This window comes from Mobula birostris, chromosome 4 (genome assembly GCF_030028105.1).
Source record: "Mobula birostris isolate sMobBir1 chromosome 4, sMobBir1.hap1, whole genome shotgun sequence".
NCBI classification, from domain to species: Eukaryota; Metazoa; Chordata; class Chondrichthyes; order Myliobatiformes; family Myliobatidae; genus Mobula; species Mobula birostris.
The window spans coordinates 73,917,341-73,942,214 of record NC_092373.1 but is presented as its reverse complement, the minus strand read 5'-3'; the positions used below and the strand labels follow the sequence as shown (position 1 = coordinate 73,942,214).

The 24,874-nt window shown below is 39.8% G+C and overlaps 1 protein-coding gene across 1 annotated transcript; it reads left to right on the top strand.

Moving 5' to 3' along the window:
* Positions 1-7,235: 7,235 nt before the first annotated feature.
* On the top strand, positions 7,236-24,506 carry cops9 (COP9 signalosome subunit 9). The gene is made up of 3 exons (XM_072254634.1): positions 7,236-7,353; positions 8,930-9,002; positions 24,270-24,506. Exons 1-3 carry the CDS (start codon positions 7,291-7,293, stop codon positions 24,305-24,307), a joined length of 174 nt encoding a protein of 57 aa, XP_072110735.1. The 5' UTR covers positions 7,236-7,290; the 3' UTR covers positions 24,308-24,506.
* Positions 24,507-24,874: the final 368 nt, after the last annotated feature.

The window sequence follows — 24,874 nt, the reverse complement described above, 5'->3', positions numbered from 1 at the left end:
ACTGCAAACCTGGAGTTCATGGTTACAGTTAGGGCACTTCACCTCACACAGTTAAATACACTACATACTGAGCAACTGGAAGGACGAGAAGATGCACTGTTTAAAGGAATGATCACGTACATTTTGATCACTTTCTAGCTGCTCTGTATTGGTTGTTCATTCAAAAAGGTTTTGAAAATTTATGGGAATTGGTGTGCAGGTTCAGATGGACTTTACGTGGGTTCCCCACACAATAATGGCTCTGTGACATCATGATGCAAGAAAGCATTCCCTTTGGACAAAAAATGCAGAGACCTTCCACGACAGCATAGGCTATGACGAGAGAGGAGAGAAAAGATTCCTAGCAGGAAGCATGTCCACAAAGGATCTTCAGTGAGCAATTGATCACAGCAAGAAACACTGCATGCAAGATCTACTCTTCACAAGAACATCCCGACTGAAAGGTACCACACCCAGCCACAACTCCAATCTCAGAACAAGTTGAGGGATCATTTATTGAGGTCATTGTGACCAGGACTTCCAGATCTCCTTTCTCACTATTTGCTGCCCTGTGCTGCATGAATGCAGAAACCGACATCCTCTTTTCAAAGAGAGCTCGGTAGTTTTCTTTTTCCCTGACATAAAGCAGTGGGAAAAATTTTTCAGGGTTGCAGGCTGCTCTTAAATGCAGGGTACAACTAACTACATGCACATCAAATTCTGGGTAGTGTATACTAACTGAAAGGTGTACATGAACTGCACAAACTATTCCAGTCCCACAATATCCACCACGTTTTGCAGGTCAACACTCAGAAGGCAGTCATAGCATCTCCATTCTGAGGGAGTCTTCTGAGCTGTTTATGTATATTGGAACACCAATGTTCCCTCTAATTTTTTTTACAGCTGCATGGACTAACCATTGCTCTGAACAAGAAATTTTTACACAAACTTAAACCTGTGTGGCATTTTAAACATTTTTTGTATTTATTCATACTATGAATATTTAGAAAGAAAATTGAAAAAAAAACTCTAGTGGGTACAGGCCCATCAAATGCTCCTCATATTAACTCTTTCATTGCTGGAATCAGTTGTGTGAACATCCTCTGGACCTTCTCCAAAATCAGCACATCTTCTCATAGATAAGGAGCCCAAAACTGTTGACAATACTCCAAGTGCAGTCTGACCAATGCTTTATAAAGCCTTAGCATTACATCCTTGCTCCTACATTTTAGTCATCTCAAAACAAATGCTAACATTGTATTTGCCTTCCTTACCACTGACTCAACCTGCAAGTTTACCTTTCGGGAATCCTGCATGAGGACTCACAAGTCCCTTTGCATTCTCCACATTTAGAATATAGTCTATGCCGTTACTTCTTCTACAAAGTGTATGACCATACACTTCCCTCCACTATGTCTCATCTGCCACTTCTTTGACCATTCTTGTAACCCGTCTTTCTGCAGATCCCCTGCTTCTTCAACACTACCTGCCCCTCCACCCATCTTCGTATTGGCCACAAAGCTATCAATTTCATCATCCATATCATTGACATATAATGTAAAAAAGAACAGTCCCAATACCGACTTCTGCAGAACACCACTAGTTACCGGTAGCCAACCAGAAAAGGCTCCCTTTATTCCCAAGCATTAACTCCTACTAGTTAGCCAATCTTCTATTCATGCTAGTATCCTCCCTGTACTGCCATGAGCTCTTACCTTGTTTAGCAGCCTCATATGTGATAACTTGTCAAAGGCCTTCTACAACGTTTGTACAATATCCACTGACTCTCCTTTGTCTCACCTGCTTGTTACTTCCTCAAAAAATTCCAACAGACTTTTCAGACAAAATTTCCCCTTAGGTAAACCATGCTGACTTTGGCTTATTTTATCATGTACCTTCAAGTACTCTGAAATCTCATCCTTAATACAGTAATGGACTCCAACATCTACCAGCTACTGAAGTCAGGCTAACTGCCTATACTTTCCTTTCTCCTGCCTTCATCCCTTCTTCAAGAATGGAGTGACATTTACAATTTTCCAGTGCTTCAGAACCATTCCAGAATCCATAGACTCATGAAAGACTATTACTAAAGCCTCCTCAATCTCTTCATCTACCTCCCTCAGAACCCTGGGGTGTAATCCATCTGGTCCAGGTGACATCTACATTCAGACCTTTCTGCTTCCTAAGCACCTTCACCTCAGCAGTAACAAATACACTCCCTTTTGCCCGACAGTCTAAAATTTGTGGAATTCTGCTTGTGTCTTCCACAGTAAAGAATGACATAAAATATTTATTAAGTTCACCTGACATTTCTTTGTCCCTTATTACTACCTCTCAGTGTTATTTTCCAATGCTCCAATATCCACTTTGCCTCTCTTTTACTCTTCATATATCTGAAAAATCTTTTGGTATCCTTTTGATTAATCTTTTGCTTAATTGTTATATGGTTATCCTCTTTCATATTATTAGCTAGTTTCCCTTCATATTTAATCTTTTCTCTATTGTGGCATTTTTAGTTGCCTTCTGATGGTTTTTAAGTGTTGGCGTGTGGCCAAGTGGTTAAGGTGTTGGTCTAGTGATCTGAAGGTCACTAGTTCAAGCCTCAGCTGAGGCAGCGTGTAGAGTCCTTGAGCAAGGCACTTAACCACACATTGCTCTGCGACGACACCAGTGCCAAGCTGTATCGGCCCTAGTGCCCTTCCCTTGGACAACATCGGTGGCATGGAGAGGGGAGACTTGCAGCATGGGCAACTGCCAGTCTTCCATACAACCTTGCCCAGGCCTATGCCCTGGAAACCTTCCAAGGTGTAAATCCATGGTCTCACGAGACTAACGGATACCTAAAGAAGAAAAAAGACGGTTTTTAAAAGCTTCTCAGTCCTATAAATTACCACTAATTTTCACTATTTATATACTCTATCTTTAGGATTTTATTCTGTCTTTGATTTCCCTCATCAGCCACAGTTGTGTCATTCCCTTTTTACAATACAACTATTTCTTTGGGATCTAACTACTTTGCACCTTCGGAAATGCTCCTCAAAACTCTAGCCATTGCTGTTCTGCTGTCATGTCTACCAGTGCCTCCTTCCAATCAAGTTTGGACAGCCTCTCTTTCATGCCTCTGTAATTCCCTTCACTCCACTGGAATACTGATACATCTGAATTTATCTTCTCCCTCTGAAACTGTAGGCTGAATATTATGATATTGCCTCCTAAAGGTTCCTTTACCTTAAGCTTCCTAACTAAATCTGGCTCATTACACAACACCCAATCCAGAAATGCCTTTTTCCACACAGGTTCAGCCACAAGTTGCTCTAAAAAGCTATTTCGTAAGTATTCTACAAACTCCTATTACTTTTTTCTAAGCTTTTGATTTCATTTTTTACCAACTTCTCCCTCTGCCTACCTGCCTGTCCTTTTGATACAATGTGTATCGTTGAATGTTAAGCTCCTATGATCTTCTTTCAGCCACGACTCAGTGATGCTCACAATATCATATCTGCCAATCTCTTAACTGTGCTACAGAATCATCTACCTTATTCCATGCACTGCGTGCATTCAAAGATAACACCTTCAGCCCTGTATTCATCATCCTTTTCGATTTTGCCCCCATGTTACACTTCAACTCATCCCACAGACAGCAATTTTTCCCTATCATCTACCTGTCCTTCTTCACAATTTCATTGCACGCTGCATCTACTTGTATACCAACTGCCCCATCCTTAGCCCTATGACTCCTGTTTTCATCCCCTTGCCAAATTATTTTAAACACTCCCCAGCAGCTCCAGCAAACCTGTCCACAAGGATATTGGCCCCCTTCGGGTTTAGGTACAACCTGTTCTTTTTGTAAAGGTCATACCTTTCCCAGCAGAGATTCCAATGATCTAGAAAATCTGAGACCTTTTCCCCTGCACTAATTCCTCAGCCATGCATTCATCTCCCACATCATCCTATTCTTACACTCACTGGCACATGGCATAGGCAGCAAACCAGAGATTACTACTCTGGAGGTCCTGCTTTTCAGCTTTATATCTAACTCCCTATATTCTCTCTTTGGGACCTCCTCCCTATACTGTGTGTACCATGACATCTGGCTGCTCACCACCCCCTCTCAGAGCACTGCATACCCAATGTGATACATCTCTGACTCTGGCACCTGGGAGGCAAAATATCACAAACTAGAGAAAATCTGCAGATGCTGGAAATCTGAGCAACACACACAAAACGTTGGATGAACTCAACAGGCCAGGAGCATCTATGGAAAAAAGTACAGTCAACGTTTCCGGCCGAAACCCTTCGGTAGGCAAATTGCCATCTGGGTTTCTTCTTCACGTTTATAGAATCTCTTACCTGATCCTCTAGCCATGGCTCATAACTGTGGCTATAACTCACAATATATGTGATGTTGCCACACAATTGCTCAAATACTGACCTCACTGTCTAGATTTCTCTAAAGGAACCACATAGTCTTTGGCAGTGCAGGTCTGAGGTTCTGTGGTAGATTTTTGCCTGTTGCAAACTTTTGCTGTAACGAGCTCATTGCTTGAATACTTGCTGTACGGCAGCCTCCTGTGTGGCAGGACGTGGATAGGACAATCCCAGACATGTCTACTCAGACTGACTGCAAACAATTCATTTAACCTCAACACTACAAACACAACATTAATTCCCTGTTCACCAGGAGTTTCACACCCTCTTCTGTAGAAAATAACAGCAGAACACAGAAACCAATGGAAAATAAACCTGAGTCAAATTAACAAATCAGTGTGCCAACTTCCATACAAACATCAACTATTTATCCTCTCCCGATGCTCCTTTCCTGTTTCTGCAGCATGATTAATGCAAGTCTGTTGATTTTAAATGGAAGAGGCTGCTTGTGGTTTTGCGAAAGGATTCTAGAAGGTTTGGCACTTGACTACAACCTTTTGAGCTGGCTAGCCTTTAGGCATCAGGAAGGACACTGGCTGTGTTCATGATTACTCTCACCCTGAGTGAGGCCTAGAGGTTCATGCTCCATTCATTACTGCCCCTCCTTTGATTTTAATGTCTTAGAAACCCTGGCTATTAACTAGATGGCAGGTTGCTGGACTGATGTGCATTATTCACAGCCCCTTTAGGCACTGATATCTTGGAGCTTCATTGGGAGAAACCGATACAAGCTCTATCTGAGCCTTCACCACAACACCGCGATCTTCAATGGTTCTAAATGTGGTGCAGTGATATCCTGCACATGGGACATTTGCATTATGGTTGGATTCACAAACCTGTGAATGGGGTTGCCCGATATTTTCATGTTGGAAAGGATGGGCTCCACCTCTATATCTAAGAAAGGTACTTGACTCCTTAACATTCTATGCAGGCTTTTCATCAAGCCAGTCAACACAACTACATAGATGCTGACCGTCATCTTATATGTTGACCTGTCACTGAGTTTTGTGTTTCGAGTAGAACTCATGTTTGACCTCAGCCCTTAAGTCAATGTCAACTTTATTGCCATAGTCACAAGCACACATATGCACAGGTCAATGATAAACTTGCTTGCAGCAGTATCACAAGCACATAGAATCAGATAAGCAGCATTCACAAAGACAGCATAAATTAAGGCCACCCATTTTAGTTCTACTTCCTGTTCCCATTCCGACACGTTGGTCTATGGCCTCCTCTACTGCCATGATGAAAGTCGCTCTCAGGTTTGAGGAGCAACACCTCATATTCCATCTGGGTAGCATCCAATCCAGTGGCAATAACATTGATTTCTCTAACTTCCTGTAATTTCTCCCTCCTCCCACTTCTTTCTGTTCCCATTCCCCTTTCTGGGTCCCCTCTTACTCACTTCTTTTCTCCTCACCTGCTCATCACTTCCATCCGTTGTTTCCCTTTTTCCTGTTGGATTCTGATGTTTTCAATCCAAGGTTCTTTTGGAAGTCCAAAAAGAGGCATAAAATTTGTTGTTTCACAATCATTTTATTAAATGTTATAGAACATAGAAAATTGAAAAATGAACAGTAATAGAGTCTACTAGGTGAAGGGAGATAGAAGCAGAGAGACAAAAGGCTGAAAGATAGCTCTGCCTTGTGGTCAGCTCTTTTTATACGCATAGCCCCTCTTTTTCTTGTCTCCTTCAATCTGAAAGTACTTGCATCTCTTGAAGGCAAACATTCTCTTGAATGAAGTTAACTTCACATCCTTCAGCCTCAGAACAGTTTTCTTTATGGTCCGATCCTCCTTTGGAAAAATAAGTTTAGCCTTCTCACAGCAATCATTCTGTATTCTATCATATTACCCCTTATACTGTGCATCCAAACAGTGCTTTTTCCTCTTATATTGGATAACTTTATGCAGCTGATGTTTTTAGTATTTCTTGCAGTGTGCCCTCCAGATCTTTGGTATATTAACTAACTTCCATTTTCAATAGAAAAAGTAGGTTGCTACAGGACATAAATTACTGTTAGGATTTTCATAATTTAGATACCTAAGATCATCCTGGATCTAAAAGATCCAATGGCCAGGATTTTGAAGTTCTGGAAACCATTGTTGGCTAAATAAGAAATTTACTGTGAACTGACATAATTTCCTCAATGGAAACTGGAATTCTGACAAAGCCAAACAAGTCATGCTCACAATACATCCTTTGCAACCTTCCATTTCTTTCCACTATTCATCAAACTATATGATCTTGAAATATATCACTGAGCACCCCATTCACCATATTTTCAGATAGCTGCAATTTTCGAAATACTGCCCGACTCATCCAGGTGCGGGTCTTTAAAATATATCAAGAAAACCGGTGGTGCTGGTTTGAATCCTTAGGAATCAAGTTGTCTATTATGTCTGTGTAAACACAGTGACTGTGGCTGGAGATCAGGGTTGGCACTTACCTTAATCCAGTAAATTCTAAGTTGTGCTATTGAGAGTCAGCAAATAAACACATCGGAAAGTGCCTATATTTTGAAGGTTATGTTGTCTTTCTGACTTTAAATGTATATTTATTTACCTTAGTAACAACCTTCAGGTACGCTCATTGATAGAAGAAGATTCGACATAATTCCCAATTCTCTCCCGCTCACAAGACAACTTTGCACCAATACGGCAAATTTGTTGCCTTCAAAATGCAAAATAAAAATTTTTATATTGTAAACACGAATAGCCCCTACAATTTCTGCCTCAGCCCCCAGAAAAGGTGATAATTCGGGAAGGGAGTTCCTTTATCCGCGGCGCTGGTTTCCAGCGACAGAGAAACGGCGGGGCACCGGAAGTTCCGTCTGGTTTTGAGTCCGGGCTTTGGGTCTGGTACAGGGTATTGTAGTGAGAATGAAACCGGCGGTGGATGAGATGTTTCCTGAAGGTGCTGGGCCATATGTAGACCTGGATGAGGTGAGAGGCGAGAGGGAGAAGGGAAGGATTCAGTACCGGCCCGGCTTTGTTGTGGGGGGGGGGGTGAGGAGGAGAAGGATTGTTCAGGGAAACTCGACATAGATTTGGATGAAGCTGAGTATCGGGAGGAGGACAGGGGAAGGTTGGTGCGAAGAAGAGGAGTTGTCACAGGCTCAGGCTATATGGTGCCGAAACATGAGAGCCCCAGGCTGAATTTACAGAGACTGTAGGAGACGTGATAGTCTCCCTTTGACATAATGATTTCCCTACCCTATTCTATCATTCCCTGCATCCTCCATCCTATTCCTTGTATCTGATTATTAATCTTTCCATCCTTCTGCTCAGACGCGGAACTACACTCCAGTGTGTTTTCTTATTTCCCTTTACCCACTTGCTGTCCCCATGGCAATGCAATTGATGAGCTTGAATTGGTTTCTTTGCGTGGCTAACATCTTCGTAATAGCATTGAGCAGAAAACAATAATTATTATGTACTTTAACCAACAATGCAAAGAACAAACACAACTTATTCTCTTAACATTAGTAAGTCTAATTCGGAACTCCTATATAGTTTCTCATTTAAATTAAATAAAACTGTACATAAACTTTATACTCTCCTTACGTTGAATTTTAACGTGCCTCCAAAACTTTGGTGACCACTTTCTTAACTTTGTTATTCCCATTCCAGCATTCTCTACAGTATATCCTGAATTCCTTTTAATGTAAACTGCAATACATTCAGATCTATGCTACCAGTATAAAATTAATTCCCAATAACATCCATTATTTCCTAAATCCTGGCACATCAGTTTAGAATCCATTTTCATCTACAAATCTCTCTTGGCCTTGTCTTTGTCTGTTGATGACTTGTTCCAGCATAAGAAGTGCTCTCTATTCTCAATCTTTTCTTGAAAGCTCCCTAAGCCCATTCACAGTGTTCTCTCTCCTTTAAAAAAACAACTCCTTAACTTTAGCACCTTTACCTTACCTTGTGCTGCTTTATTCTGTTCTCTATATGCACCAACCCCAGCACCAGGTAACTGTGTGCGGTGAGTAAAGGGTGAATGAGAATGTTTCTCCTTTTAGTTATCTGCATTACTCAATACCCAGTTACAGAGACTTGGCTACAATTAGAAACTACTGGACATTTAAGTCTAGTTTTGTTATTCATGATGTGCATTATCTCCTTTTTTATTTTCTCCATTTGCTATTGTACATTCACCTTATTTTTTTTTCTAGTAGACTTGTTTGAATTGCGATAAATTCTTACAAGTGTACTTTTATATGAATCCACATACCAGTGCATTGTTCAAGTAAATATTCTTGATATGAGAATTATTCACTGAATATCAGCAGTTTGCTCACAAGCCCAACGTGATTCACCAGTTCGTTCTCATGTAGGCATACTTTCAGCAGGGATCTGGAACGCAATTTTTTTTCCCACTAATTTAAAGCTTCCCAGTTGTTGCCCTAATTTAGATTAAATAACAGAACACAAACTCAGTTTTGAGTTTGGCAGAGAAATTAAATCAAAGAGTTTAGTTCTGTAAAGTCCAAACATTATGTGAACTTTTCAGGCAGGGGGAAGTTCGGGACTTCTGATGGACCTTGCAGCTAATGAAAAAGCAGTTCATGCAGATTTCTTTAATGGTGAGTGATTTATCAATATTGTTTTGCTTTTTGCACAGTCTTTTTGTTTATTGAGAACGTATTGTGGCCAATTGAGTATTCTGCTTTAAATATGATTTTCAACTTTGCCCATTTTTCTTTCCGCTTTATTCACATATTTTTGTTGCTTCTTTGGCCCATATTGTTCAGAATTCACAAGATGTAGTGCCTAGTTTTTTTAAGCTGTACTGGTGTGTGATCTCTGTTTCACATTTTATTGTAATGTTCTGGAGACTCTCTCTCACGCCTTGCACTAAATGATCTTCACTTGCAAAGCTTAAGTGGCTCGTGTTTGACTGAGAAGAGTGGAAAGGTGAACGTAATCACTTCAAGGAATGCAGCAGAATAATTGCTGATGCTCTTGCCTGCAATTTTGGATTACTTGCTCTTCATATAAGTGTAGCTGCAATACCTCGTAGTATACAGTATAACCAGCCATGTTCAAAGAAATGTTGCAGCAAAAGTTACAGTAGGAAATTAATAAAAGTGGACAACAAATTCAAAAGAGACAGAGATTAACATTTATGGATTCTGAAAGTCTTCCCATTTGTTTTCATATTTTCTGTTTCGCTTCTCTGGCTTTCTAGTGAAATTTCATCTTGTTTTATCCCAGTGGAAGAAACATTAATGATGCAGTTCTAAGTCATTTAACTTGAAATATTGCTCACTGCAACAGGGAAAATGGCACTGGCTGAAATAGATTATTTATGCACAATGCAGGCATCAAAATGTTGACAATCTCAATTTTAGTAGTCATTGTAATTTTCAACCATATCTTTGGAAATTTTCAAGTTAATTGAATTTTTCTATTAAATCTGTATTTCAAACACTTGGTATTTGTAACGTACATAATAAATAGTTAGGACGTATTATAGAGTCATAGACTACCACAGCACAGAAACAGGCCCTTTGACCCATCTGGTCCATGCTGCCTGATCTTTTGCCAATCTACCTGCACCTGTACCATATCCAAACCATTCTCACCTGTGTACCTATCCAGACCCCTCTTGAAATACAGAACAAAGTTTTGATTTCCTAGCCACATTGTTGCTCTCAGGTTTCAATCGAATGTCTAACCTTCCTTGCACTATTTTTCTTTTGCTATCATGTGGATTCTGAGTAAGACTTTTAACCAAAATTTCCCACTTCAGCTATTCAGTTTAACATGTTAAAACATTGCAGATTTTTACACTGGTGTCTGTGGTTAGTTTTAAACTGAGTTAAGATCTGAACCACTATTTGATGTAGGACTCTTGAGACGGTTGTATGAGAAATGGGTCAGAATTTGCTGCAATAATGAACCAATAGCACTGTTTGGTGACCTTGAGAAGCTGACTCAAAGATCTAATGACTTGTGTTGAGAACTGTATCTGTATTGGGTATCATTTCTTGTGGGTATTTTTTTCATTCTGCAACCTCTCCAATTATCTTCCGGTGGATTCACTGTTGAGGGTCAAGGGAGCTTTCTTCATAGCTAAGCTTTTATATCTAACATAGCAGGTGAAACTTCTAGACATTAAAGGGTAGTTTTTGAGTAAGATAAACTTCCAACCAATGTTCTTTGGTCTTGTTGTAAACGGGAGCCGGTCTTCAGTTCTTAACGTAAGCGGCAAGCAATAATCAGTCTGAAATTAAAAGGACAGCTTTGAAAACAAGAACTGTCTATAGAACACAAGATGCTTACTCAGAGCACCTGGGCTGACTTCTCAGAAGTTGCAGTGTAAGATAATGGGGCTCGTTTCAAACCAGACAATGTGCTAAATTACTTAGTTCAAGGAAGCTTGCAGACCAGATTTATACTAACACATAGCACATCAAATAGCTGATCTGTTAGTAGTTGGAGTGTGTATATGTTCAGAGAGTCCCCTTCAAAACATTAATTGTGGGTACCTGGAAACTGTACCTCCAGAAACTTTTAGAGTATTTGTGTTTGAAGGTATCTGAAAAAATATCATATGCATGTGAAGTCCCTAAAGTGGCAAAAAAAAACCCAGAAGAATGTAGAGAGCAGTCAGGCTTATTGGGAATGGTCCAGGAACAGTAAGAAGGATGACAGAAACAGGGTGAAGTAGAATCCATTCCTTTGCCTTTGAATTCTGCAACAGATAATTCATTTGTGTTGGTGCATGGCCAACTGGTTAAGGCGTTCATCTAGTGATCTGAAGGTCACTAGTTTGAACCTTGGCTGAGGCAGCGTGTTGTGTCCTTGAGGAAGGCACTTAACCACACATTGCTCTGCGACGACACCCGGTGCCAAGCTGTATGGGTCCTAATGCCCTTCCCTTAGACAACATCGGTGGCGTGGAGAGGGGAGACTTGCAGCGTGGACAACTGCCGGTCTTCCATACAATCTTGCCCAGGCCTGCACCCTGGAAACCTTCCAAGGCGCAAATCCATGGTCTCTCGAGACTAACAGATGCCTATATATAAATTCATTTGTCTACATCATTGGTATGATTTTTAGCTTATAGGAATTGCATCTGTTTTGGAAATCATTTGTTTTGGAAACTATTTGTAACTTGGAAATCTTTTATAAGATATGCCCTGTGAGTTTTAAATGTGTTTTAAGAATTTTTTGTGGATTTAACCATCATATTCATCATTATTTGGCATGTTGTATGACTTGGGTGATCATGGTCTTCCATCTGTACCATGATTGTTCTTGGCAAAATGGCTTGCCATTGCATTCTTTTGCACAGTGTCTCTACAAGACGGGTGACCCCAATAATTATTAATACTCTTCAGAGACTGTCTTCGACCTGGCATCAAAGCTTGCATAACCAAACAAAATATGCACCAGCTGCTCATACGACCACCATTACCTTTTCCTATGACTTCATGGGATCCTGATCGGAGGTGGGGAGTGGTGGATGGGTGCAAACAGAAGCTACATCTTGCTCAAGGTTGACCTGCAGATGTATGGAGTGTAGAGGTGTCTTACACCTCCTTTGGTAGAGACGTATGTCCACCCCGCCAGCCAGGATTTAAACATGTATCACTAAAAGTAAATGAACTGTCTTTAAACTACTTTGCTACCTAGAAGTAGCTCCTGCTTGGTAGGGAGAGGAGAGCCCACTGCTTAAATAGTGGATTTGGCAGCTAAACTCGCCATTGAGAATAAACAGGGAAGTGAAATAGTCTTTGAAGAGTAGGTTACAATATAACTTTTTAGTGAGGGTACCCATTGCAATCTATATCACATAGGGATTAAGATCTTTGAGTTTAGAACATTGCGGTTAGCAAACCCAAAACCGTCACTGCTGCTTTCCACAGGATGGAAAGTAGAGCACTAAAGTTTCAAACTAAGTAATAGAACATTTACTGTGCTATTTGTGTGCTGCTTTACCGAAAGTATCCCACTGATGTACTTGTTAGCTGGGTTAAGCAAATAATGATGTATTTAAAACTAATATAAAGAAGCATGGTCAACTTAAAAAAAAAATGAACTTTTTAAACATTTGGAATGCTCATGTCTTTTGTTTTGGTTTCATGGCTGGTCAGTGGAATTTGGCTTTCACCTTGCTTTACTAGAAATGACCCCTTTGAGAAAATAAATTTGCTGGGGAAATATAATAACCAGCGGAACAATTTTTCAGTGCATTCATGACTTGGATGTTTAATTGCAAGTGATATTGTTCACAACTAGAGGGCAGATGCTGCTTTTTGAACTGCTACGTTCAGGGAAATATTTGTGCATTACTTTTGTTACGAAAGTAATTTAAGTTACAGAAGTTTAAAATTGATTTTCAATTGTATTTTTAAAATGTAAATACTTATTGAAATTGTCAGGTTTCTTATAACTTCAGATCCAGTACTTATAGCAAAAAAACAAAATGCAGGAGGAACTCAGCAAGTCATGCAAGATCCATGGTGGGAAATGGATAGTCAACATTTCAGGTCGAGTTCCTTTATTCTGATGCCCACTACACTCCACACATGCCTCCTTACCCTCTGAGTTAGTCAAGGATTTTTGCTCCAGATTCTATCATAAGCATTCTCTTGTGATCTAATACCGATATCCTGAAATCCAAAGCTAGGTATGATAGCTACTTTGTACATAGTGAAGCATGGAGTCAGGCTATAACTACTCAGGTTTCAATGAGATCCTCCCTCATCCTTCTAAATTCCAGCTAGTACAGACATAGAACCATCAAAAGTTCCTTGTACAATAACTCTTTCAATTCCGGAATCATCCTTGTGAACTTCCTGTGAACCCTCTCTAATGCCAGCAAATCTTTTCTTTCATACGGAGCCCAAAACTGTTCACAATACTCAAGGTGAAGCCTCACCAGTGCCTTATAAAGCCTCAGCGTCACATCCCTGTTCTTTATTTTAGACCTCTTGAAATCAATGCTAACATTGCATTCGCCTTCCTCACCACTGACTCAACCTTCAAGTTAACGTTTAGGATGTTCTGTACAAGGACTCCCAAGTCCCTTTGCATCTCAGCTTTTTGGATTTTCTCCCTGTTTAGAAAATAGCACATTTATTTCTACTACCAATGTATATGACCATGCATTTTCCAGCAACGTATTTCATTTGCCATTTTCTTGCCCATTTTCCTAATCTGTCCAAGACTTTTTGCAGCCTACCTGTTTCCTCGACATTACCTGTACCTCCATCGATCTTCGTATCATTTGCAAACTTGGCAACAAAGCCATCTATTCCATTATCTAAATCATTGATATACAGCATAAAAAGAAGTGGCCCCAACACTGACCCCTTTGGAACATCATTAGTCATTGACAGCTAACCAGAAAAAGCACGTTTTATTCCCACTCACTGCCTCCTGCCAATCAGCCAGTGCTCTAACCATGCCAGAAGTTTTCCTGTAATATCATGGCTTTTAACTTGGTAAGCAGCTTCATTGTGTGGCACCTTGTCAAAGGCCTGAAAGTCCAAATATACAATATTCACTGCATCTCCTCAAAGAATTCCAACAGGTTCGTCAGCCAAGATGTTCCCTTAAGGAAACCATGCTGACTTTGTCCTATCTTGTCCTGTGTCACCAAGTATTTCATAACCTCATCTTTAACAATTGTCTCCAACATCTTCCCAACCACTGAGGTCAGGCTAACTGGGCTATAATTTCCTTTCTGCTGCCTTCCTCCTTTCTTAAAGAATGGAGTAACATTTGCAATTTTCCAGTTCTCTGGCACCATGCCGGAGTCCAGTGGTTTTTGAAAGATCCATTACTTTTGCATCCAATCTCTACCACTACCTCTTTTAGAAACCTTGGGTGCAGTTCATCTGGTCCAGGTGGCTTGTGTACACCTAAGGTTTTTCAGCTTTTTGAGCACCTTCTCCCCTGTAACAGTAACTACACCCACTTCTATTTCTTCGCACAATACAATATCAGGCATACTGCTCGTGTCTTCCACAGTGAAGACTGATGCAAAATACTCAGTTTAGTTCATCTGCCATCTCCTTGTCCCCTGTTATTATTTCTTCAGCCTCATTTTTTAGTGGACATATATCCACACTCATCTCTTTTATATTTGACATACCTGAAGAAGCTTTCACTATCCACTTGATATTGTTTGCTAGCTTGCTTGCATATTTCATCTTTTCCCTCCTGATGATTCTTTCAGTTGCTCTCTGTAGGTTTCCAAAAGCTTCCTGATCCTCTATCTTACTGCTAATTTGTGCTTTGTTACATGTCCTCTCATGGTTTTTACAATAGCTTTGACTTCCCTTGTCAGCCACAGTTGTAATATTTTGTCATTTGAGTATTTCTTTGTTTTTGGAATACATTTATCCTGCACCTTCTTCATTTTCCCCAAAAACTCACGCCATTACTGCTCTGCTGTCATCCCTGCCAGCATTTCCTTCCAATTTACTTTGGCCAAATCCTCTCTCATACCACTATAATTTCTCTACTCCACTGAAAAACAGCAACATCAGACTTTACTTTCTCCCTATCAAATTTCGAGTTGAACTCAATCATCTCGTGATCACTGCCTCTTAAGGGTCTTTTACCCTAAACTCCCTAATTCCCTCGGGTTCATTACATAACTCCCAATTCAGTACAGTTGATCTCATGGTGGGATCAACACCAAACTGCTCTAAAAAGGCATCTTAGAGGCATTCAACAACTCACTCTCGACAGATCCATTACCAACCTGATTTTCCCCAATTGACCTGCGTGTTAAAATCTCTCGTGAATATTATAACATTGCCCTTTTATATGCCTTTTCTATTTCCCGTTATAATCTGTGGTCCACATTCCAGCTGCTGTTGGGAAACCTGTATGTCACTGCCATCGGGGTCCTGTTGCTCTTGCAGTTTCTTAACTCAACCAGCACGGATTCAACATCTTCCGATCCTATGTCACGTCTTTCTACTGATTTGTTACTATTCTTTACCAGCAGTGCCACACCTCCCTCTGCCTACCTTCCTAACCCTCTGAACATGTAACCTTGGAATTCAGTTTCCAACTACAACCATCCTTCAGCCACGATTCAGTGATGTCCATAACATCATACCTGACAATCTGTAATAGTGCAACAAGATCATCCACCTTGTTCCTTATACTGTGTGCACTGAGATGTAACACTTGCTACCCCTTTTGAAACTGCATCCCTAATGCACTGATACTCACCCTGCTGGCTGTAATTTTGTCCTATCATCTGCTTGCCCTTCCTGACAGTCTGACTGCACACTATCTTTACTTTTTTACCATCTGTCCTATCCCTTCACTCCGGTTCCCACCCCACTGCCAAATAAGATGATGCTTCAGTAAGTAATAAAAGTCAAATGCTGGAGATCTGAAATAAAATCAGAAAGTGCTCGAAAGTGCACATAGGTCGGGCAGCATCTTGAATAAATGCCATTGATGTTTCTGATTGTTGTCTGAGAGAAGGTAAAATGTCATTGATCACAGCAGATACCCCCCCAGAGATGAAATGAATGAGAATACAGAATCCTCATGCAACATTTTTTAACTTGTACTAGCTATCTTGTAGCCTCTTGAGTTACAGTTTTAACTTTTATTTAACTCTGCCATTCTGTTAGCATTGTTTTATGTGTTCAGTATTTTAATTTGTCTTGAGTCACAGTTGTCTACTATTGATATGCTGAGTTCCCCACTTACATCTTATCCTTTTGAAGATATGCACCTACCGCTCTGGGTATTTAAAAACAATACTTGCCTCATAAATCTCTCTTAAATTTCCCACTCTCACCTTAAAGCTATGCCTTCTAGTATTTGATATTTGCATCCTGGGATAAGGACCCTACTGTCTACCTTGTCTATACTTAACATTTATAAACTTTTGTGTTTTAGTTTTTCATTTGTTTTGGGTCACGGTTGTGTACAGTGAATATGGTAATTTTGGGGAAACACCATTCCCCTTTCCACTTTATCTCTGCAAGCTCACTTGAAGTAGAGCCTTTACATGCAGCATTTAGAAGTTTTTAAATTGATGAAGGAACTGTACATGCCATGTTTTAGCCACTAGAAGTATCCTTTCCATGATATAAAGTGTGTTTAGAGGGAACGTTGTCAGCAGAGGCTTGAACCTCCTTTGTGGTTCTTCCAGACCAATTAGATTAGAACATAGAATAGTGCAACATGGGAACCTGCCTTTCAGCCCACAGTCATGATGCCAGTTTAAATGAATCCCATCTCCCTGCACAATGTCTTTATCCCACCATTCCCTGCCTGTTCATATGCCTGTCATAAGTGTTTCTTAAACATAGCTATCATATCTGCTTTCAAAACTTCCCTTGATACCACATTTTTATGTACCTGTCACTCTGTATAAAAACAAATGTTTCATAAGTGTCAGTTAAATTTTCCCCTCTCACCTGAAAGCTATGCCTTCTTGTATTTGATATTTTCACATTGGGAGATAAAGACTGGCTGTCTACCTTACCTAAGCTTCTTGTAAGTTTATAAACTTCAGCCAGGTCTCCTGAGTCTTAGCTGCTCCAGAGAAAACAACACAAACTTCTCCAGCCTCTTCTTTTAGCTAGTACTCTAATGCAGGCAACATCCTGGTGAGTCACCTCTGCACCCTGTGCAAAGCCTCCACATCCTTCCTGTAAGGCAGTGACCCGAACTGCACACAGTACTGCAAATGTCGCTAGACCAAAGTTTTATACAGCTGTAACATGACTTCTCAATTGTTATACTCAACACCCCGACTAAACGAAAGCAAATGTGCCATTTGCTACCCTTATACCACCCTATCTGTTTGTGTTGCCACTTTATGGACTTGTACCCCAAGATCCTTCTGTACATGAATGCTCCTTGAGCTCCTGCCCTTAACTGGATACTTTCTCTTATGTTTGACCTGCAAGACTGCATCACCTTGTATTTGTTTGGATTGAAGTCCATATGCCATTTTTTGTGCACATTTCTAACTGTTCAATCCTTTGACAACCTTTTTCGTTATTCATAACTTTACCAGATTTGTGTTATCACAAGCTTTGTTAATTTGCCCACCTATGTAAATCATTACCATAAGTAACAGAGGTTTTGGCACCAATCTCTGTGGAACATCTCTAGTCAGTGACCTCCAGTTAAAATAACACCCCTCCATTGCTACCCTCTTCCTTCTGTAGCGAAACCAGTTTTGAATCGACTATGCCGTTCCCATGGACTCCATTTGTCTAATATTAGTTGGATTGGGAATTTGGATACTGTTTAGAGGGATGACCAATTAGGGGAAAGCCATAGTGACCGGGTCTCGGGCACTGAGTCTGGCTCTGTGGCTTAGAAGGGAAGGGGGGGAAGAAGAGGAGCGCAGTATTGATAGGTGAATCCATTGTTAGAGGACCAGGATAGTAGATTCAATGGACCTGAAAGAGATACCGGATAGTACATTGTCTCCCATTGCCAGGGCCAGGGATGTCCTGGATCGGGTCATCAAAGCAGGAGGGTGAACAGCTGAAAGTCATGTTACATATTAGCACCAAGGTTTCGAAGAGAGAATATAGGGAGTTAGGTAGAATGCTGAAAAGGAGGTACTAATCTCTGGATTGCTGCCTTTGCCATGTGCCAGTGAGGGTAAGAAAAGGATGATTTGTCAGATGAATCTGTGGCCGAGGAATTGGTTTAAGGGGCAGGGTTTCAGATTTTTGGATCACAGGGGTTTCTTTTGGGGAAGGTATGACCTGTTCACCAAGGATGTGTTACACCTGAACTGGGGGTGGGGGTGTGAATGTCACTGCAGGCAGCTTTGCTGAGCAGTTGGTTAAAACTAATCTGGTAGGGAGATGGGAACTGGAGTGATAGGCTGTGGATGGGGCATTTGCAGAGTTAGCAGAAGCAGTGTGTCATGAGACTGTGAGGAAGAACAGGCAGATGATAGGGAAAATTTGCAGTCAGTGGGATGAGTTGTCGTATAACAGGGGAGCAAAATCAAAAAGGGTGATGAATACAGGACTGAAGGTCCTGTATGTATTTTACAGAATAAAATAGATCTTGTAGCACAGTTAGAGATTAGTAGGTATGATGTGGTTATCACTGAGTCGTGGCTGAAAGATCATAGTTGGGAACTTAATAGCTAAGGATGCACATTGTATCAAAAAGACAGGAAGGTAGGCAGAGGGTTTGGGGTGGCTTTGTTGGTAAAACATGAAATCAAATGCTTAGAAAGAGGTGACGTAGGATCGGAAGAGATAGAATCCTTGTTAGTAGAGCTGAGAGACTGTAAGGGTAAAAAGACCCTGACAGGAGTTACACAGTATACAGGGCTTGAAGCAGTGGCCAGGATGTGGGGCACAAATTACAATGAGAGACAGAAAAAGCATGTAAAAAGGACAATGTTACAATAGTCACGAGGGATTTCAATATGCAGGTAGATTAGGAAAATCAGGTTGATGCTGGATCCCAAGTGAGGGAATTTGTAGAATACCTATGAGATGGCTTTTTAGAGCAGCTTATGGTTCAGTCCACGAGGGAAAAGGCAATTCTGAATTGGGTGTTGCGTAATGAAGCAGACTTGATTGGGAAGCTTAAGGTAAAGGAGTCCTTAGGAAGCAATATCATACTATGATAGAATTCACCCTAGTGTTTGAGAGGGAGAAGATAAATTCAGATGTATCAATATTCCAGTGGAGTAAAAGGAGAGATATAATGGCAGAACAGCAATGGCTCGAGTTTTGGGGAGCAATTCCAAAGGTGCAGGATAGTTACATCCCATAGAAGTAGTAATATTCTAAAGGGAATATGACATAACTGGCTGACAGGGGAAGTCAAAAACAGTATAAAAGCAAAAGATTGGGCATATAAGATAGCAAAATTCAGTGGGAAGTTAGAGGATCAGGAAGCTTTTAAAAACCAACAGAAGGCAACTTAAAAAGCCATTAGGAGAGAAGAGATTAAATTTGAAGGTAAGCTAGCTAATGATATAGAAGAGGATCTAAAAAGTTTTTTTCGGATGTGTAAAGAGTAAAAGAGAGGTGAGAACGAACATTGGACCTCTGGAAAATGACGCTGGAGAAGTAGTAATGGGGTCAAAGAAATGGAATAAGTATTTTGCATCAATTTTCACTGTGGAAGATACAGATGGTGTGCCAGAAGTTCAATTGTGTCAAGGAACAGAAGTGAATGCATTTGCTATTACTAAGAAGGTACTTGAGAAGTTGAAAGGTCTGAAAGTAGATAAGTCAGCAAGACCAGATGGACTGCACATGTGGGTTCTGAAAGAGTTATAAGCTGATAAGATTGTGGAGGTATTAGTAGTGATCTTTCAAGAATCAGTAGATTTTGGAATGGTTCCAGAGGACTGGAAAATTGCAAATGTCTCTGCTCTCTTTTAGAAGAAACGGGCAGGAAGGAGATTATAGGCCAGTTAGCTTGACTTAAGTGGTTAGGAAGATGTTTCAGTCCATTATTTAGGAGGTTGTTTCAGAGTACTTGGAGAGACATGATGCGATAGGCTGAAGTTAGCATGGGTTCCCTGGGGGGAAATGCTGCCTGACAAATCTGTTGGAATTTTTTTGAGGAAATAGCAGACAGCATAGACAAAGGTAAAAGTCTGTTGATTTTGTTTATTTGGATTTTCAGAAGGCCCTTGCCAAATTGCTACTATGAGGCTGCTAAAGAAGTTAAGATCCCATGGTGTTAAAAGGAAAGATACTAGGATGGATAGGATGGCAGGGGGCACAAGAGTGGGAATAAAGGGGGCCTTTTCTGTTTGGCTGCCACTGACGAGTGGTGTTCTGCAGAGGTTGGTGTTGGGTCTGCTTCATTGTATGTCAGTGATTTTGATGAGGGAATTGATGGCTTTGTGGCCAAGTTTGCGGATGACATGAAGATAGATGGAGGAGCAGGTGAGGAAGCAGGGGGACTGCAGAGGGGCAGACTGATTAGGACAATGGGTAAAGAAATAGCAGACAGAATATAGTGTTGGTAGAAGGAATAAAGGTGTAGAGTAAGGGAAAACAGTCAAAAATCAGAGGTACAAAGAAACTTGGGAGTTGCATAGGTTAACTTGCAGGTTTACCTGGTAGTAAGGATGGCAAATGCAATGTTAGCATTCTTTTCAAGAGGATTGGAATATAAAAGCAATGATGTAATGCTGAGACTTTATAAGGCATTGGCAAGACTGTACTTGGAGCATTGTGAGCAGTTTTGGGCCGCTTATCTAAGAAAGGATGTGCTGACATTGGAGAAAATCCACAGCAGCATCACTAGAATTATTCTGAGAATGAAAAGGTTTATGTATGAGGAGCTGCTGATCGCTCTGGTCCTGTAGTTGCTGGAGTTTAGAAGAATGAGGGAGGATCTCATTGAAAGCTATTGAATGCTGAAAGGCTTAGAGGAAGTGGATGTGGAGAGGGTGTTTTCTATAGTGGGGAGTCTGCGACTAAAGGACCCATAGAAGGACGTCCATTTAGAACAGAGATGAATAATTTCTTTATTTGGAGGATGATGAATATGTGGAATTCATTGACACAGGCAGCTGTGGAGGCCAAATTAGGGTGCTAGAAAGTTACAGAGAGAATGCGTTTCAGAGGGATAATAAATCAGCTATGATGAAATGACAGAGCAGACTTGATGGGCCAGGCAGCATAATTCTGCTCCTGTCTTGTGGGCTAATGGATCATCTCATCACAAAGGACCTTGTCGAAAGCTTTATTAAAGTACATATATGTGACATTCACTACTCTACCTACATCAATCATCTTTGTCACCTGCTCTGCACAAAGTCCTGCTGACTATCCCTGGAATAGAGAACATTATCACAGATTAACCATCACTCTGAAACTTATCTTTATAATTGTGAAATGCATTTCTTTATTTTTGTGTATCTATTTATTTTTATATTAAGTTTGAAGTTAATAACTCATCTCCTTCTACCTTAGGCCACGAATTTATCAATCACCCCCGATGAGTTATTAACTTCAAGCTTTCTGCATAATCACTCAGAGTTGAACTGCATGTGCATGTAATGAGAGCTGTATAACTCATCTCCATCTACCTTAGGCCACGAACTTATCAATCACCCCTGCTGTGGACACTTTCTGCAGGTCCAAGATCCGTATGCTCCACGATCGCAGGACTAAGTGTGTAAATGTAGGAGTGGACTATGTTGAAAAATAAATGTGCTAAGTTTTCTAAAATTGACTCTTTCTACCTTAGGCCATGAACTTATCAATCATCCCTCGTATTTGCATGCCACAATAAAATATTTTCAAGTGTTTAACTGAGTGAGGCGGTGATGGCCAAAGAAATTTCAACAAGATAATTACATGTATCTGAGAGGTTATTAGATGTGGCTGGATATACTTTTAATTTCTTTAGCTTGCATCTGTAAGTAAACTGCTCACATTGAAGTCCTTTTATTTGCATGATATTTTAGAATACTGATTCACTTCAATACCCTTAATGGAATATATGAATTAGTTTGCACTGACAGGCTTTGCGGTTTGAAGAGAGGAAGTGCCCATTATAAAGACTGTGGACTTTTATGCATCACCATCCTTCTGGTTATAGAGGTGTCTAATTACCAGTTTAGGTTTATTCTATTCTTTAGAATCTTGCAGACATCAATTTTGATGTGATATTCCTTGTTAGTATTTTTTTTTGTTTTTTGAAGCCAGTGGTGCTGTGGCACTGCACTGAACTCCACTGGCACCTATGTAGCGAACAGGTGTACATTGGGTTTGCTCTACTTCAGGTTTATACTACCTTTTACACATAGGCTTGCAATACTTTCACACAGCCAATCTGAGGTCTACAGTTGCTAATTTTGGTAAGTATGGGTACATTTGAAATTGGAAAGAAGGATCTGATTAATTTATGCCTTCGCTTGTTGGGCCATGATATAGATACCAAAATTCACAAATAGAAAAAAATCTCAACAACCATCAAACTTCCCCAAAATTTCTATTTTATAAGCTTGGTATTGAACTGTGACAAAAAGCTGTTTTGAGAACAAGGAGCAGAGATCTACTTCAGATACTTGGAATGGTGTTGTAGAAATTGATGTGACTTAAAAGACCTCAAAAGGTTTCAAAGTGCTGATTTTTGAACCAATGAACTTTGAACAGGCAATTTTTTAGTGGCCAAAACTGCAAGTTTCTTGCTGTTATCGAAGTGTGTCCATATGTCTATTGATGTTCTTCCCAAATAGGATTCTATATTGAAACAAAATTTTCAGCCTCTTATTTTCTGACCTGGAATAATCACTGAGTTCTGTAATTTATGGAGAATTACAGAAGGTAAATAAATTTCTATGTAGGATGGCCTTATTTCTGATATTCTTAAACCCACGTAAGGTACTGTGTTAAAGCTATTAGGTATTTCCTTAAACAACTTTATTGAAATCTTAGACAGAAGTATAGGATTTTAATCTCTGCTTCCATTTTGACCTCAGTTGGAGTACTGAATTAAATTCGGTTCTTGCTAAAAGTGGCAAGAGTCTTACTAGGGAAGAAAAATTGGGAACACTTTGCACAACTGAATTTTGTCTACTGATAGAGTCATTGCTAAAACATTGTGGTGAGACAGGAAGCCAAGCCTTGAAGTCACTTGAGTTGCAGATTATATTCATTCCTACAGTGGATTCTGTTTGATTTTTAAAAAAGCCAAATACCTTCACCATTTCCTGGCTCTCCCACCACCACCATGTTTTTGTCTTGTGGAATTAGTGTGTGCTATCTCAATTAGTTAGTTTGCTTCGTTTGAACCTACAACACAAATATTCTCAATCAACATTTAACATGTACAGTTGTTCAAGGTATTTCTTGGAATGACATTGAGCTGCAAATATAAATACTCTAATGGCCAATTCTAACAAATCAATTGCCACTGCTGGCGACCTAGGGTGGATTGTTATCCTTGTATGATGCGCCTTCCAATTGACCCAATAATAATGTTGATGAACTGTATTAAAGCCTTTATTAGCAATGAACAAAACATACAATCTTGAAACGATGAAATTAAGCAGTCACCAAAAGATATGCCATCCGCTGGGACCCGGAACTGAACTACCCGAAGTAAAGCACAAGTACATAACTTATTCCCTTCGAATTTACCACATTTCACCCAAGTGGCTAACTACCACAATAAACACAATAATGCACAGCACAGAATACAATGCAGATAGAAAACAGATGCTAGACAGGTAATCAAACACATGGTTAAATTGAGGATTTATAACTTACCTTGACAGGTGTTTAAAAAGTGTACATTCTGTAACTGGGGACACGTCAGTGGTGGAGCAATGACATGGGGCTTGTGAAGTGGCCAGAATTTGTTCAGTGAAGTGGTCTTAGAGCATTGGAGGACTCAGTTACAAGAGATAGTAACGATTAGATTTGTTCAGTCTGAAAATAGTGACTACTGGAGATGTGCAGTATGCCATGGTCTACACTAAGGGAAGATTGGTTGATTTTAAATTAAAATGCTTATATGTGTCCTAGCAATGCATAGTTGGTACCTGGATTGAGAAGAGTTTGGTCCTTCATATAAGTAATCCCAAAACATTTCTTGGAGTCCTGAATTCAAATATTACTCCAGATTGGCATTCACACTGTTTTATTTTGATCATATACTCTACAAGTCCTGTTACTCAAGAAAGGAATGTGAGTTCTTTTGGTATCATCAAACATTTTTTTCTTGTATGAATGAGGGAATGTTAGTTTCATGTGGGGAAGTATTCTAAGGAAAATTGTCTATCATTTTCAACAGATGAGTTTTGTGAGTATGTAAAATTAACAGGAAGGAAAAGAAGGTTGTAGAGAAAAACAGTAACTTTTTCAGGATATTAATGTGCCTTCTTTAAACTTTAGATTTTGAAGACCTCTTTGATGACGATGATATTCAGTGATTCATTCTCCTTACTTCATCCATACTTCAAGCATAGAAGAGGAAAGAAAATGGGCAACAACTTAGCACATTTACATACATCAAAATATAATCAAAATCCTACCAGTGGATTTCATTTTTTGTGTTAAAAATGTAAATTCATTTTATTAAGTTAACAACATTCTGTGTATTTCTGTAAAATAAACTTGAAACTTCTGTAATTTGTGTTTTTTTCCAACAACTAACAAATTTGTAGTTTCACCTGGAGTGAAAATTAGTGTTGATGTTTTCAGATCCTAATCACTAATCACAGTTCTAATATGATTGAAGGATTGAGTTTTTAAAAACACATGTTAAGGTACACAGTTGAATGAAATAATTTAAGTCTGACTCGGTTCCAGTGATTAAAACTTGTTAATTTTGTACTAAGTTTTGCATTAGTAGAATGTATTTTGTTCAAAAATATGTGATTAGACCTATTCCCAGAGCTGTGAAGAATATGTGTAAACTTAGTGGGGGCTTCCAATTTTTATTCGCAGTTTCACTCTGATGCTGAGTGCACAGCATTGAATACAAGGTTATCACACCA

What these genes read in the sequence shown, in the direction of transcription:
- cops9 (XM_072254634.1), top strand. Translation starts at nt 7,291, where the DNA reads ATGAAACCGGCGGTGGATGAGATGTTTCCTGAAGGTGCTGGGCCATAT. An exon ending in CATATGTAGACCTGGATGAG is followed by an intron (nt 7,354 to 8,929) that starts GTGAGAGGCGAG and finishes TGAACTTTTCAG; the next exon opens with GCAGGGGGAAGTTCGGGACT. An exon ending in TCATGCAGATTTCTTTAATG is followed by an intron (nt 9,003 to 24,269) that starts GTGAGTGATTTA and finishes TTTAAACTTTAG; the next exon opens with ATTTTGAAGACCTCTTTGAT.